A 17,987-nucleotide genomic window follows, 5' to 3' on the forward strand; every position below is an offset into this window, starting at 1 on the left:
AATAAACTGGCACCAGCATCAGGATACATTTCTCAGTTGTTTTCTTCATTTTGTCACTTTATTTATGGCCTTTTGATATTTTGAATGATGGCACAAGTTGCTGAGTGTGTTAAAAAGACTCAGACTGTTGGGTGCATGGGGTCAAACTTTCAATTAAACCAAATCTGTACTCTGTGTTTAGTGCTCATTTAGTGCTAAACTGGGATGTGTTTTCTTGCACAATATAAGTTAAACTGTAGATGGATGTCTTGCAACTCTACAGCCATCTTTATTGTTGGGATCTTACAGTTTCATATCAACCAAATAATGTTAATATTAAAGGGTGTAAAAATAGTCTTTGGAAGCTGAGAATGGAAAGGTATGATGTCACCCTGCAACGGCTAACACACACACACACACACCAAACATACATCTGGCTACTCTGCCCATAATAAACTCTCTTATTACCACTCTCTAATTATGTCCCACATACCTGCTTGCTGGGTTTAAGTATATAAAACCCACAGGTGTGTGTGTGTGTTTGTGTGTGTGTGTGTGTGTGTGTCCGCGCTACAAATTACAGCCTGTTCTTCTGAGGTCGTCTCCTCCCTTTGTGCCTTTCTTCCCTTCTTCCTCTGCCCATCTCCTTTCCTTTTTGCCCTCCCATCCTTCCCTTCCAGGTTTCATCATCTTTCCTTCCGTTCTCTCCTTTCCTTCGTTTCGTCTGACATCCTGTACGTATGAATCTTTGTTCGCTTCGTATTGACATGTAAAAACGTCAGCGTGTTGACTTTGTCTGACTTCACTGGTGATCTGCGAGGGGACACAATGTGCCCGTTGGCACTGAACGATCTCTCTGATGTCACTCCTGTTGCTGGGATGCACTAAAGCTTCCTGGTAACACTGGCAAAGGTGAGGCAGCTCTGATGCACGGCCCTCTCCACCACACCACCACTCCTCTTCTGCTGGAATGGATGGCGGCGACAGCTAGACCTTGATTTCGTCATTCTGTCTGGGGTGGTTGGAATCTGACCTTCGTCTTTCTTATCAACCCAGCCAGGTCTTTCCCCTCTGATGCCGTTGTGGGGGTCTTGGTGGTGGAGTTGCTGCTGGTGCTTTGTGGTTCCTCCCTGACTTGTGCAGGTGCCAGCTTCAAGGCCTCCTGGACACAGCTGTCAACTGTCACGCCATGAAACAAGCCATGTTCATGACTCTCTTTGCCTTCATTGTGTATCTGGTGTTAAGGTCTTCACTCATTATGGCTCATTATCCTTTTCCACTAGAACATCGTGGGTGATGTGGTCCAGGAAAGGCTTGATTGCTGACTGTGTCACATGTGTCTCTTAGGCAAGAACATCTGTAAATGTGCTCAGAAGTTCAAGCAGCTGGCACAGTTGCTCCATGACACGTATGTCGGCTTCCTTGGACATCAGAAACCATGTTCTTCTTCCTCCAGCCGGCGTCGGCTGAGGAAACACTGAAGCATCTTTTGTGTAGAAGCTCATCGGGTCACCACATCATTGATCAGAGCCGTCTGTGGCACGTTGGGGGCAGCTTGCTTTTTCTCTTAGTTCTCTCCTTCTCTTCCAGCTCCGTGAGAAGCCTTAGACCAGACGACGGCAGGCCTTTGACTGGTGTGTCAACTCTCTGAATTTTCAAAGCTTTTGAGACGGCCAGGTTCAAATTATAGCCGAAGCACCCAAACCGCAGATCTGGGAACTGTTCAAAAGCATTGATCATGTTTGTTGCCTTGTCTGTGGTCATGCAGACCAGATCTTTTCTTGTTGATCCCCCACACTTACAGCATATTCTCAAAAAACTCTCTGATGCTGTGAGCCGAATGATCTTCTGGGAAGAACTGTGTTTCCAGCTGCCAGTTTGGTTGCGTTCCAGTTGCCAGTCTGGGGTGAGGTAATGGATAGTGAAGCTGATGGAGAGAGTTGACCAGCCCAGCTTTCACTGGTCCAGAGGCCAGTAGTCACAGCAAACCGTGTGCCTTCAGACAAACATTTTCCAATCCATCAGCTTTAACCTGGTTGTACAGGTTTGGGATTTCATTCTCGGAAAATAGTGTTCGTGATTAGCACGGCGACCTTCATCAGCCTCAGGAAGCCAGGCCTCTCAACGATTTGAAACGGCATCATGTCCTTTGTGATGTAATAAGAAAGCGCTGCAATGCGGTCTAGAGCATTTTATGACTTGGATGAATAAGCAGGCAGTCTTTGAAATGCTTGCTCCAGTGTCTGTGTCACTGTAGATGTGGACAAGAGACCAGTAGTATCACTGGTTTTGCCTGCTGGACACCCAGTCTGAATCTAAAGAAGACAGTGATATTAATTACAATGAGCCCAACAACTGACATAAATACAGAGGAGTCTTGTAAAGGAGTCTATAGTTTTTCTGCTGTTGGAACACTTTTACAACCAATTTGACGACTGCTGGACTTAAAATGAATAAAATATGTTGATTGAATGACAGAAGTACGTAACGTGTTATCGTGTGCAATAAACTATTAGCGTCTGTGGACACACGGCAACAGGACAACATGTAGTGTTTTTAAAAAAGTAGGCAACACTGACAGCTTCAAGCTATTAGCAAGTTAGACAAACCGTGGTATTTCTCCACATTTTGAAGTCCTCACATCATGCATTTAGCTAAAAGTTAGCTTACCTTGCATTCGCTATAACGTAGTGGGTGGTGGTCACGAAGATGACTCATAAGATTTGAAGTGTCGCCCCCTTTCACAGCGATTTTCTTTCTGCATCTTCCATCACGTTTCCCTCAGCACTCTTATAAAAACCAAAATACGACCGCACTTCAGATTTAGGCCTCTTAGAAGGCTGAAAAATCTCCAGAGCGTCGTCGCTGCCTTCCGCCATGTTTTCATCGATGCTAAACAAAGCCATGTTGCATGCCATGCGCTGCATCTGGACAATCTTGCTAACTTTGTTTGATGCCGGACAGTATTTACTCTGAGTTTTTCAAAGTGTAACCAAACACGGTTTTCATCACAATCATAATTTGAAAACAATAATACCAACTCTGTGGAATTTTATCATGGTTTATAGTGAAACCAGTAACTGTTTCATACATGTGTGCTTGTTTATGTCAGTGGGGTCCCACTTTATCACATCGCTGCTTAATGAGAGGTCAATTTATTCCCGTGTATTTGACTTTCTTAACCATCCATGTTCTGTTTGGGATTTCTTTGTGTGTGTGTGTGTGTGTGTGTGTGTTTTAACAGTCGTCCTTATCCTCAGCAGTGTTAAACATTCCACCGCTGAAGCCATTTTTTTGCCTCTGGTTTGTTTTCATAATGAAAAAACTCATTAGAAACTAATGAACATAAACACTGTGTCGAATGAATTCAGCTCAGCCTGCGGGCTCTCTCTCTCTCTTTCTGGTGTGTGTGTGTGTGTGTGTGTGTGCGTTTTCCACGGGTTTGGAATGTGTGTGGAAATAGTTTAATTTTCACAGGGCATAATCAACAATCCTTTTATAGGTGGAAACAGAAGAACAACAGAGATTCAGTGTGTGTGTGTGTGTTTTCGTTAGACAAAGAGAGAGACTGATTAGACAGAGACACAAGTTCAGATGATGACACTTCATTGCTCTGTGTGAGGAGAATCTTTGTTTTCATTCATGTGGAGGTCAAAGGTCAGAAGAGTGCAGAATAGCACTCTAGCAGCAGGGTGATTATGTCACTTTTCCGCACATCACTTTACGTCATGTCACATCGCTTTCTGTCAGCACACTTAATCATTTTATTCTCCACCTCTGCCTCGTCCCGTGTTATTAGCGAAGCGTTATTTATTTCCTACCCGCGTTCTGCAAAGACTCTGATGCCTCTGATTGGCTCTGACCCTGATATTTTTACCCAAACCATCTCACTCCTCCTCCTGCCTAAACCTAACCGACCACACCAACAAGGGCAACGAGCACCAGCCAATCAGAGGCAGAGTAGGGCGGGTCTTCGTGGAACGCAGGTGGGAAAAAAACAAGGCATCAGCGACGTGTTTCAAGTGTAACAGAAATGTTTTAAGCATGTTGACGCTGATTTGGGATTTTAAATCCTGTATGAAATCTTGTAAACATTTAGCTTCAAATTCACATCTTTTTCCCCACATCCTGATCAATTAATCTGCTGATTTGTCTTTAAAATGCCAGAAAACACTGATAAATGCTCGTTATAATTTCCCACAGCCCATGATGGTGTATTCAGGTGTCTTGTTTTGTCTGATCAACAGTCCAGAACCCAAAAATATTCAGTTTACTATCATGTATGACAAAGAAAAGCATCAGATCCACACATTTTAGAAGCTGAAACCAGCAAATGTTTGGCATTTTTGCTTAAAAAAATTACTAAAATGATTATTTGATGATCAGAATAGATTCTATCTATCAATTAATTGATCATTGCAGCTCCAATGCAAATCAAAACTGATCAAGTAAGAACATTTCAACAGACAGACCGCAGTGTCAAATCATCAGCCAGGTTGTTGCACCGTTGACCCTGCGTAACCTACATATGACCGATAAAACCGAACTGAGCCGATCTGCTTTGAACCGGATCCCAGTCCACCTAAACCGGATTAAAAGACGACCAACGGGAGACAAATTAAGACTTCCACAAACACAAAACCCGACCCACATCAAAAACCAAAAAAAAAAAGTTCTGATGAAGCGGCCTGCTTCAAAATGTGGCTGCATGCTTCAGGGTTTTTTTCCACGTTTGGTGTGGTGTTATAGCAGGATCAAATTTTCAAATATTAACCTTTTGAAGCCAGAATTCGTGACAGCATCGGGGCCCCGACAGAAAAAAACGGCAGAAAGCACGAGTTAATATATGAAAGATCTCTATTTATGTTTGAGTTGGCTCACGAGGCCGAGTTCCCCGCTGCGTGTCTGTAAAGTCCTGAAACCGTAAAATCGGACCTGTGTTTCCATGACATGCATTCCTTTGATTTTTTTTTTTTTTTGCAGCAGCAGCAGCAAGACAGAGAGAGAGAGAATGGATGAATGAATGAGTGATGGAGAGAGAAAGAGAAGTTAGGAGGAAACGGACAAGTCTGCTCTCCATTTTCACACTGTGTAAACAGGAATTTGTTCCTTCTTATATGCCCCCAAAGTGTCTTTAATCAGAATTAACACCGAGTTAACGGCGGATCTGACCTGGATTTTATATCTAAAAACAGGAGTGTAATTTCCCCGCTTTTAACCTGCTTCATTACCCGAGAGAACAGGAGTTAAAAACATGATCTAACCTGTTATTTGTTGATCGTTAACAGAGGGGAAAATGCTGGTGGAAACACCATGGCAACCGTTTAATACAGCCAACCCCAAATGGTATTAATCATCTATGAAATAAACCCTTGTGTGCTTCTTTTCTACTCGTGCCACGCCAAACCATTCCAGCATGCCAGACACAAAAACTTTCTGCATAAGATCTATTATAAGAAAGTTATTTTAAGATGAACTTGGCAGTTATTTATCGCTGTCGGACATTTGATTTATACCCTCTGCCCTGAAGCGTTAAGTACACGAGCAAAGCTAGCCTGCAAACATGCAAAAACGCAAATAATAACATATCTGCTGCATGTTTTTAGCTCACTTCCACTTGCAAAAGCAGCCAGTTTATGAATACTGTCAGTTGGTTTGAACAATACATGACTTTGTCGTCATATAATATGTGGGGATAAAACCACTGCAAAGTAGCAAGTACAAAACATCTTTAAAAATAATCACATCTACCGCAAATTTTTGTAACATCATGACAGTTGGCCCGCGTTTTTTCCTGTCGGTGGTCCAGTCACTAAGTTACTATGTCTATCTGTGTGTTCCTGTCTTTCTTTTCCCTTTCATCCTCTCTCTCTCTCTCTCTCTTTTTCTCCCATGTCTGTTGTTGTGATTTATGGCCGAACTCAAAACCTCACACCACACCGCGCACACACACACACACACACAGCTCATCAACGTTTTTTTTTTCTCTCCCTTCGCAGCCTTAAAAAAAAAAAAAAAAAAAAAAAAACGTGCTGAAACATCCCAGCGATGCATTAACAACACAAGGCCTCACCACTGTGTGACCGGCAGTCACCACTGTGCCAAACACACACAGAGTCTATTACAGAGGAATGTGATGGGTTTCTGTGGGATTGTTTGGTACAGGCTGTTTTGGAGATGCACTTTAGGGCGCCGTTGCCATGGAGACGGAGACAGTTTAACAAAAAAGGCTTCCAAAAATGGGTTTTAAAGGAGTCGGTTTGGCAGCGTCTTATGACTTTTTACAATTCGCTTGTTTCTGAATGTGCTTCTGTTTGCCTTCCAACTTTTCTCCAAGCAATTCATCTTCTGTCTCTTCTGTACGTCCAGATCGAGGATGGAGGGAAGGCGGCCCAGTGCAAGAAGCTAAAAGTGGGTGACGAGCTCATTAACATAAATGGATCCGCCCTCTACGGCAGCAGACAGGAAGCGCTCATCCTCATCAAGGGATCGTACAGGATACTGAAGCTAGCAGTCAGGAGGTAAATGTAAAATAGATGCACCACACGACACACGATCATCATCATCATCATCATCACGATCGCCTGCACGCATGCAGATGCTTCTCATAAATAGTTTCACGACTTCAAAGAAAATATCTGAGCGTTTGCTCTCCGGAAACGGATGTTAGTCCGTTGTTTTCTTCTTCTTCTTCTCTTTAACCTGACGCTTCATTCGTGTTAATGTTATGACGGTAAGGGAAGGAAGGTGAGGGAGGAGACGTGAACGAGGTGACTACGCTTTTCCTGGTCTGTCATTCCAGACATGCAAACACACACACACACACACACACACGTGTGAAGTCAGTGCTCTCAGATGCAGAATGTAACACAGGAAGTAACCTTTGACCTGCAGGGTGTCAAGAGAGACCACGATAAACTCTGATGAGCAGGGAGGAATAGATATCTGTGAACGTGCTTGTGTGTGTGTGTGTGTGTGTCTGTAGTCATTTAGAATAACATTTGAATCTCAAAAGTCATAACAAGATGAATTATAGATTTTAATTTCCTGTGTTGAATTCCTGTGATAAGTGAAGGAAAAATGCAGTATTTTGCAACCTGCGTCTTAATCTCATGACTGTAAGAATACCGTGACTATGAGTCAGTCGTAGAGATTTTGGGGAAACTCAGAATCTGAACAAAAACCTTTGAATATAAACACTTGTCTGTAAGTCTGACTAATAGTAAACACACAAATTAGGCCTCTGGATTTTAAGGAATCTATCTCTGAGGGAAACTTTCCAGCTGACTGACATTGTTTTAACGTTAGGAAAGTGTGAAAACTTGTCTTTCACTGGAAACTTTCTGAAATTTCGGACGGTGATCTTAAGATTCCCGAAAGATTAATTGAGAGAAACGTGATGTGTCTGTTCGGTTGTAAAAAAAAATATATAAATAAAAACTGCAAAATCGCTGTGAGCGTCCAACAAAAACAGATTTCCCATGTCATAACATTTATAGTTGCTTCGGATTATACTACAGCAGTACCGTCAGATATGAAGCCATGGAAAAGCTAAAAAAAAAAGTTGTAAAATCTGTCTCATTTTAAAACTGAAAGCATGTTAAAATCTGTTGAGAGGAGCTGCAGAGTGAGGTGATAACTCTCTGTGGGTGATCCACTCCCTTTTCACGTCACACACACAGTTATTTGATCCATCGTTAATATCAAAATGTTGATTAAAGCAGCTTTAATCTTAATTTATTGCAGCTTAACATTCTCTTAATTACCTCGCTTGTGGGGGCAACACGACACCGGTTGGCAACAGGAGAAGAATTAGTTAGTTGTTCCGACAGTATTTCCCACCCCTGCACCTCCCCTGTCTGTTGTTGGTATTTTGGCTCAGGAAGCAGAACTAATGGCAGGAATATTTCCTCTGCGAACTTAAGTCCAGTTGGCGTCTAAGCAGGGACTTTTAGGGTGTTGTGTGAAAACTCCCCCCGCAGATCTGAGGTCAGATTTTAGCAGCGTATCAGCTGGATTTATTTGGGAGCAGAGAAGCTGATCTTGCACTGATATTCTCAGTTTAGAGAGTTTCTTATCATTTAAATGTGATGTTTATTTCCCTTTCTTTATTTAGAGAACTAAAAACTAACAAAATGACCTAATCTAGATGACAAACTTTGTTTTTTTTCTGGGTTATTTAGCACATTATGTACTGTACATGTGCATCAGTTTACCTGATATACCTGCCAACCAAAACAAGCAAAAAATACTAAACAATAAAAACTTTTGTGAGGAGAACTTCATCAGCCTGGAGCTTTTGGATATTTTTAGATCACTTTTAGTCGTGTTTACAGTTTAATTTGAGTATTTTTAATCATTTAACGCTCCAGTTTACCTCGTGCTGGTGACACTCAGTGGATGTAGGTGAACGTGCAGCAAATTCAAGTGTTTTAAATCATATTTTACATCAGTAGAAGAGATAAAAACCTTCACTTTTCCATCTGCGTTGTCATTTTTCTCAACCTTTCTACCAACATGACGTTGCTACTTTTCTGTAAAGCAACTTGCAGTTTATCTCTGAAATGTTCAGGAACATTTCCTGCGTGGAGTCATGATATTCAGGGAAATCTGTACCGCCAATTTCCCACCTCAAGACCTCGTAACGTTTCAGGGAAAACGCTGGCACGGCTGTGTTGACACTTTCACGTGGAGCGAGCGAGCCAATCACAAGACTCTGCTGACGACATATTTGAATTTGGTTGCCTCGCTAACAGTTTCATGGGTGATTTGTCTCACAAACTTGTTGAATAAACAACTCCTCGTCCGCCATGTTCCTGAAAATAACAAGAAACGTCTTCCGCTGTGTACACGTACATCCGGCCTTGACCAATCGTCTTCTTCTTCTCTTGAGTTTTATGGCGTTTTGCTGGACTTTCCCTCGCCCCACCTATTACCGACATCGCCGCGGCACGTGTGGAAAAAAGGTCGCGAGACATAAATGTACCTGAATGTAGCGAACAATGAAAATCACCAGCGCCGCCTGAAAGATTATCCCAGTAATTTACTGGGAACGATGTGTGAAAGAGGCTTACTCAGCTTTACTCAGACTGTACTGGGAGATTTTTAGTGGTGTTACAACTAATACTTTGTGTTTTTTCGGACAGCTCCAGACAGCTGTTTGGCAGCGGAGCGTCTTGTTCTGGCTTTGAAACCAGATCGGCCGTCCAGCAGTCAGAACGTTGCCGGGTTTCTGCTCCTGTTTTCTGCAGCAGGCAGGCAGACCCCTGTCTAATGCTGTTAGACACACACGAACCAGCATTTACACACACACACACACACACACACACAGTACAAATGCATTTTTACACAGATTTACAGACAGAAAAACAGACATGGATGGATATAGGATTGCTACTAGTTATGAGCATCCCACCCAGTTAAATCGTCTGTGTGTGTGTGTGTCAGTGTCTGGTATGTACTGCATGTCTGACTGTTCGGGGCTTTCCCAGTGCTGTGTGTATGTGTGTGTGTGTGTGTGTGTGTGTGTGTGTGTGTGTGTGTGTGTGCAGACATGTTTGTGTATGTGCTACACATGTAAGAATGACAGTTGTTCCTCTCTTTTTACTCATAATTTTCAGTTTTTTAAAAAAAAAAAAAAAAACACAGCATCTTTCAAAGTATCCTTTCCTCATGCAGAATTATTACATAAAATTTCTTAGTGAATGATGTAAAAAACTAATAAAAATTACTTTTCGTTAGTATCAGCAATGTCAACTTTACAGGGATGCTACAGGTGTGCAACTAAGTGTTATTTCTGTTATTGATTCATTTGCAGAAAAATTCTGTTTAGCCAATAAGATATCAGAAACTAGCGCACATCGCTGTTTCTCCAAGTCCAACATGACTTATTAAAGTTTCTTCTTGTGACCGAATCCCAACGATATTTCATATATTTCATATATTTCATATATTTAATAACACGGAGGAAGAAAACCAGCAAATATTAACACTGAGAAGCTGGAACGTGTGATATTTTTTTTTGGGTGTTTCTGCTTTAAAAAAAAACCTTGTTAAACAGCTAATGGTTTTCTTATCATTTTCAGCTTGATTAGATCATATTTTACATTATCTAATATGTTATAAACTCATAAATCCTGCTATGAAGATAAAAACTTGAAAAACACCAGACCGGGAGTGACTACAACAGCAAATGAAGCCTTGTGAGTTGAGTTTATATGAATGAATGTGTGTATTTCTCTGTGGTTTGTGTCTCTATGCCTGTATTGAGCTGTTATTTATATTTTGGCAGGCGCGCTCCCTAACCACGGCCACCCGCGCACGAATAAAAACACACTTTAATCGACAAGTCACTGACACTAATCACAGATCTCTGCTCCGTTTATTGGGCAGAGTAGCCGTCGCACTTTGACCCTGACTCCCTGCCAATCACGTCACAGCCTCCTCCAGTCTGGTTTTAGTCATTAGCTGGAAGGTACCGTAGGAGTCGGACGCCAGACGACACACACACACACACACGCTCTCACTTTGCATGCTCAGCGATGATGAAATGCTCACATTTGCACACTTGGCTCTGCTTGTATGGTTTTAACAGTGGAAAAGGCCCTTAGTCAAAAGCCAAAAGTCGTTCCCACCTCTTTTAATAACACAAGGGGAGTGTTGGTACAGAGCACAGAGATGGCATGTGAATAGATGGGTATCTTTGTTTCTTTTTCTGACTCAGTAGGTCGTTAGAAACATAAAAAACCGGAGTAAAAGCACGGCATGGTGCGTGTGTGTCTGTGTGATAAACATTTCTTGGAGGCTGAATTAACCGGAGCAGGTTAGCTAACTGGTGGATTTGAATGTCAATGTGATATAAAAACAGACACAACACAAAGCCTCTTTGTTTTTCTTTCCTCTTCTGACATTCATTCAAAAAAAAAAAAAAAAAAAGCAGCATCTGCTCGGACGATCAGGAGTCACGTTTGGCCAGATTACAGTTAGTTTCAAAAGCACAAAGCTTGAGTGGATACTTTGTGACTCTATGATTTGGGAAATTGCATGAAAGATAAAAGCGTCTCTCATCATGTGAGATGAATAAACATCATTAATAATGTCGAGTCGACTGGTGACTCAACTGGAGAGTCAACTTGAGAAATGCTGATTCGGGTAAAGCCGCCTATGCAGATGTAGACACGTTAACGTCACCACTGACAAGCAAATACTGGAAATATCTGCTGACATTTAGACCACATGCAGCTGATATACTCTCTCAGACGTTGTGGGATGATCAGATAGCTTCAGAAACCTCCTCCCCCCCCCCCCCCCCCCCACACCTGTAAGACGGCCGGATATTTCTGTAACTTTCCGACACCAACGAGCCGACATTCACACCTACTTCATGATTGACCAGCTGTGCCGAGGTGAGAAAGCAGCCAAGGTTTGCACTTTCTTTTTCATTATTGACACAATTTCTGTCACTTTTTAGTTAATCAACCAACTTCAACACAACGAACGTCTTTACTCGACCGTCAGCTTTTCACTCCGTCTTCCAACAACTATAAACACATTTTACGTCACAAGATCCAGTTCTGAGCAAACGTAAATCAAGCTAAGTGTTACACAAGTGCATTTTTTTAAAGTAGTTTTTTAGGATTTATATTTTAATTAAAAAGAAAATGTAATACTTTTAAGTAAACCAGGACACATTTTTTGTTGAATACCGTAGAGAAGTATTTATTGTGTTTGTTTGTTGGTTGTGTGACGTCGCCTAGACTTTTTTTCTATCTCAAAATGGGCGTAAAAAACAGATAAATTGCAGGTGTAAAACTCATGACTTAGCAGATGGTTCCAGTGTAAAAAAATCAGAAACTATTGCTCTTCGTTGCCTTTACAACATCGACATCTGCTCTCAGTTTCCTTACCTACATATGGCGCAGGTTGGCGTTTGCATTTACTACCTTTTTAAACATGAATTAGTGGGTTTATGAGTGAGTTAAAACAATCTTCATGGAGTTGTTGCTTGTTTCCTTGATAAGCTAAAACTAAGATAGTTTTTCTCATACTTAGCTTTAGGATTAGTTAGTGAAAAACACAGTTTTCACCCTTAAAAACAGCCGTTACCATCCACGTCTTCCACTTTTTTGCCCTTTTTTTTCTTTCTTGGCTTTAGTTTTATGTCACCTGAAGTGAAAAAAAACTGTATTTCTTTGGCTCCGTCCGTTCATTTTTACTTGTAATGAATGTTTGTGTAGCTATATCTCACGCACCCTTTGGTTCCCTTCTTTCTTCACCACCGCTACCTGGCGGGACCAAGATGGCAGCCTGCCAAACAGTGTTCAACATTTCTGGAGCTCCACCTCGTATGCTTTTTTTTTTATGTACGTGCTTGTGTGTGTGTGTGTGTACATGTATTTTTTTTTTCAAGTGTGAGAAATATGAGTGTGTGCCTTTTTCTGTTATTCTAAGCTCAATTAAAACTCACTTAACCTTAACTGAGATGGAGAGTAGCTACATGGATTTCTTATACCCAATACGCTTGTCTCAGAAACATCAGGAAATTACTCAGCGGGGTTCCTCCTGTATAGTATTTTACTGTATTTCTGAATAAATGGGCTTTTTTTTTTTTTTTTTTTTAAAGCTGGGGAGAAGTTAAGGAAAAATGTACACAGTGGATTTAATTATATGATGTAAACGCAGAGGAAGGAAATGTGGAATTGGCGCTCAGAGATGATGATTTGTTCAAGTTTAGCAAGGCTGGAAAATGACTCTTTTGTGTGAGTTTTCTACTAAATTCTGGTTGGGAAGCTTTGGTGTGGAGGCTTATATTGGATTTATAAAAGGGTAGATTGTCTCTGAAAGGTTTCCATCATATTAGTACAAGGAGTCGTGTTACACTGGTAATGAAAAACACTTAAATCTCATGTGTCTTGACTCATAGAAAGATATAACAAGATGTAAGATGTACTTAGCTGGTTCCCTCCATCACTTAAGTCAGTGCGGATGCTTTAGATATAAACCTACGCCAGTCAGAGTCTGTACTGCTGAAAGACATGCAGCCTAAAGGGAAGCCTGTAAGCTAAATTTGGAAAACCACAGGAATTTACTGTCCTGCCCAGCAGTTCAGTGCAGGGAGAAGCCAGCGATGTGTTTAGATCCATTTTGGTTTTTATATCAGGACTGATGCTCTAAAGGCTTTTAAGCAAACCAGTTGATGAAGAGGAGCCACACTGCTGTTATCTAGTGTTGTGTTTGTCTCTTAATTAAGACCAGTTAACCACCAACTAAAGCAGGCTCCTTGAACTAAACTACAGAGAACAATACAAACAGGAGGTGCTTGTTAAAGGAAAGTGCCACATCGATTCATGTTTAAAGCTTGATAAACTCACACTTTAGTGGCAGCAAGCAGCACTGGAAGTTTAAGGACTTCATTTCCCAGAATTCCACACATAAATCATCAGAATCACATAAAATGAACCAGGGCTGCAACTAACTTTTTCATTATCAATTAATTTACAGATAATTTCTCTGATTAATCAATTAATTGCTCAATTATTATTGTCTATAAAATATCAGAAGCCGGTTATAATTTCTTTGAGCTCATGTTGACGTCTTCAAATGTCTTGTTTTATTTGAGCAACAGATATTAAGTTTACTGTCATTTATGACACAGTCAAAGTCTCATTTTCTAGAAGCTGCAGCAGCAAATTTTTAGCATTTTTGATTAAAGAATGACTAAAACGATTAATCATTTATCAAAATAGTTGCTGAGTCATTTTCTGTCAATCGACTAATCGGTTAATCGATTAATCGTTGCAGCTCTAAAATGAACCCTTGCACACTTTTATACTATATGAACATCCATTCACTGTGTTCTGTATGTTATCCTTCCCGAATGGATACAGAATCATTCAACGTTATACTACAACAATCTCGATTATTTCTGTTATTGATTTATCTGTGAAACATATTTGTGATCAGTTAATTGTTTAGTTTATGAACTTAAAGTCTTGAAATGAAAAAATGCCAATAATAACTTGTTGTGTAACAACTTGTTTCGTCCAATCAACAGTCAGAAAACCAAAGATGTTCAATTCTCACTGATATAAAACAGAGAAAAGCATCTTAGACTCTTCAAATATCTTCCAGCCTTGATGATAAATAACCAACTAATCATTTCACTAATATGATGCATGTGATGTCATTTCATATGTCATATACAAACATATGGAGCACAGAACTACCACAGAAAACAGTTTCATTATAACGTTTGACATTTAACCACACTCTGTCCTAATGAGTCATAGTTTTGTTCTGTATGGGAACCATGTCACATGACATCAGCAAACCAAAATATCCTCTGTGGTCGTATCTTGTTGGCGTGGAAACGCTGACACACTTCAAATGTTGATTGACTCATCAAGTTTAAACACATATCTGCAGCTTCTTAACACAGTGAATAGGAGTTTTTTTGCCTACAAATCAACCTTTAAGACTTAATTAATGTGTTTTTACTTGCTCTACACATCGTCCATCATTCACAGATACTCAATGAGAAATACATCCACACATTGACGCATACTTTTCCCACAGCACTGAAAGGAAAAGCAGTTTTTAGCCTTGATTAGCTCTGATAAGTACAGTGACCCCCCTTTTAAGTTTGCCGCTCCGCTTGACCTCTTAGGCCTCCGCCCTCGTTTTCAAAGTTTTGTCACCGCGGCTTGAACAGCAGGAGTATTTCTGTCTCTTTACATTTTTTGGATGGGTGTTTTTAAGTGAGTGATGATTTTTCCGATATATTTCTGGAAGGGAAAGAATGTCGGGGATGTTGTGTTGCCTCGACCCGGAAATGTTTCTCCTATAGTACTTCCTGTTTTCACAAACCTTTTGTGAACTGTACTCTGTGTGTGTGTGTGTGTGTGTGTGTGTGTGTGTGTGTGTGTGTGTGTGTGTGTGTTTGTGGTTCTCTCGGTGGGCAGCAATGGACGAGCCAGAAGGACATTCTTCGACTTTTGCATCATTTCCTGTTCTCCTCAAAGTTTCCCATCTCTGCTTCCTGTCCGGCTTAATGCGTTGGTGAAAAACGCTGGTGTGTATGTGTGTGAAAAGAAGCAGCTTCTATGGGAAGCGAACAAAAGAGCAGCAGTTTATTTACCGCTGTTGATGGAATAGGAAATGGCTCTTTAAATGCAGGTGTGCATGTATGTGCGTGTTTATACTGTATAGACGGGCCGTTTCTGACATGAACCCTGTAAGGTGGCGTTCGTAAACTACATACAGTAGTCTATATATACAGAATAGACTTTGTTAGTGCTTTATACTGATTGAAATGAGCTAAAGAGATGAGATGATAATCGTTTTGTCTATAAAATGCCAGAAAATAGTGAGAAATGCCCATTTTTAATTTCCCAAAGCCCAAGCTGGAGTATCCAGATGTCTTGTTTCATCCGATCAACAGTCCAAAGATACTCAGTTTATATCATGTATGACAAAGAAAAGCATCAAATCCTGACATTTGAGAAGCTTGAATGAGCAAATATTTGCCATTTTTTGCTTAAAAATAACTAAAATCACTATTTGATTATCAAAATAGTTGCCTGTTAATATTTTGTCGATTGACTAATCGATTAATCGTCTAATCGTTGCAGCTGTAAACCAAACCCGAAAAACCAATGCACATAATTTTGTTGTTTTTTTTTTAAAGGGACCATATCCTTTTTTCTTTCTTTTTTAGAAAATTATTATTATTTTTGTTATTATTTTATTGATATTTTATTGTTATTTTCCTTCTTTTATTAGTTATTGTTTTAAAAAAAAGATTTTTTGTTGTTTTTTAAAAAATTTTGTTTCATTTTATTTATTTATTTGTTTTTTAAGGGGCTGTACGAGCATGTCGGTATGCCTATATATAAAGTATGTGTATGTAGGTATATATATATATATATATATATATATATATATATATATATATATATATATATATATATATATATTTGATGGACTGATCCAGAGGGACTTGAGGACAGTCAGACCTGATCTGAGTCTGTTTCATATTTAGTTGCATATTAAGTGGTTCAAATTGCCAACCTGAGCCTCAGCTCACCTCCTACTCATTAATAAAGATCAGTTTTATCTTTGTGCAGGATGCAAAATTAACTTTTTTGTCCACCTGCCAAATAGCTAGTGACTGTTCACATTTTACCAGCCACTCAGTAGATTACCATTGGTTTTTTGTGCATAAATCTACCATCCACTTGCATATTTTACCAACATTTGATTGGTGACTTGTTTTTGTGATATAAATCTTTTCACGTCACTTTCTGCAGACGGTTGAAATCTCACTTTGGAAGAAAATCTAACTTATATTCAGTAGCAGATGAAAAGGAATGTTTAGAGTAAAATAGAAACATGAGATTACACAGCAACACAGCAGAAAACATGGCAGAGAGTCAGAAACAGGCTGCAGTTCCAGTACGTGGCAGGAGGAGTGAATAACAATGATAATTACAAGAGAGGTTGGATATCGTGTTTGAGGGTTTGACAGGATAAACAGGACTTCTTGACAAAGCTCTTTCATCCCAGCTTGTTCTTTCATCTGCTACACATGAAAATAAACAGGTTTTTTTTTTTTTTGAGGAAGGATGGACGGAGAGGAGATAAAAGACTGAAAACAGAGAAAGTGAAAGAGAAAAGTTGAGAGTTTTAGGTAAAATATTTTGACATATTCCAGACAGTAACACGAGGTCTTTATCAGATGTAATGACTCATGAGTACAAACAACATTAAAAAAACAGGCAACAGGAATGGACTTTTACTCCCATTAAACCTGATTAGACGAACTGCAGGGCTGTCGCTCTTCCTCCTGTTGTCCAGCTTGAAAAAGATGCCGTCTGTTTTGGAAACATGGTGAAACCATCCACCAGCATCGGTTTCTCACCAAATCTGAGCCAAGAAACGGGCCGTGCGTCTGTAGAACTGTACAATCACGCTTTATTTATTGTCACAATTACTCACAAAATTCAGGATTTTGGAGCAATCAAATGCAAGTCATCATCTAATCTCTCTGTGATTGCTTTTTCTAGGATAAAGAATAATTTACTTTGTTGATACCAAGCAAAATATATATCGGAATATCAGAAACTAGAATTGAATCTCGGATCAGATTTGTTATCTTCTTTCTATGATCATCCAACTCCTCATTTAAATCCAAATTTCAACAATTTGTGCGCAGCTGCTCGTGTTTAGACAACATTCAACTTTGGTTTCTTTTGCTGAATGAAGAAAAAAGGTGCATGTATAACAACAAGATTATTATTTTAGATTAGATAGACAAAAAACGGCGACTATTTTGAAAATCAATTAATCGTTTCAATCATTTTGCAAGCAAAAATCGCATCATTTGATGTTTTTCCTGCTTCCCAAATTGAAGACATCACCATAGCCTCTGAGAAATCATAAATGCCATTTATTCACTAGTTTTTTTAACATTTAATAGATTAAATGATTAATTGATTAATCCAGGAAATAACTAGTTAGTAATTATTAGTTGCATGCCTAGAAAAAAGTATTGTTTTGGTATCAGTGCCAAAACTTGAGCATCTTATCAGCACAAGTATTGAAAATATAGAAATGGATGCCCAGTCCTTGTCCAGGATGTCTGGTCGTCCAAATAAAGTACATCATTCTGTAACATCAGAAGAATTGATCATATTTATATGAAATAGAAAATCAGGGAAAACTAGCAGTGATCCTGCAGTGCACCAGGCAACAAAGACCACATATTTAACGAGTGACTCTGTAAAGCGTCATCTAGATGATATTTAATGACTACATTGATATCAGGATCTGAGCTTTGTTGGAAAACGAAGACAAACAGCTCAGTCCGTCATAAGCGGGTGCTGATATGTGAAAAACCAAAACTAACCAGTTTCCTGGGGGAAACCCTGTCGTCACATAAGTGGTCCACCTCAGTCAGATGCAGTCATGTCTGGGTTTGAGTCTCTCCTCTTCTGTAATCTGTCTCTGGT

General features: G+C 39.9%; 1 protein-coding gene across 4 annotated transcripts in view; it reads left to right on the forward strand.

The window, feature by feature from the left end:
• Positions 1 to 17,987, forward strand: part of shroom4 (shroom family member 4) — a 115,391-nt gene that overhangs the window by 59,596 nt on the left and 37,808 nt on the right. For all 4 annotated transcript variants that reach the window (XM_044342399.1, XM_044342401.1, XM_044342400.1 and 1 more), the window contains one exon: positions 6,349 to 6,500. In XM_044342399.1, coding sequence (XP_044198334.1) covers positions 6,349 to 6,500 — 152 coding nt within the window. The remainder of the gene's footprint in view (positions 1 to 6,348; positions 6,501 to 17,987) is intronic.

This window comes from Thunnus albacares, chromosome 22 (assembly GCF_914725855.1).
Source record: "Thunnus albacares chromosome 22, fThuAlb1.1, whole genome shotgun sequence".
NCBI classification, from domain to species: domain Eukaryota; kingdom Metazoa; phylum Chordata; class Actinopteri; order Scombriformes; family Scombridae; genus Thunnus; species Thunnus albacares.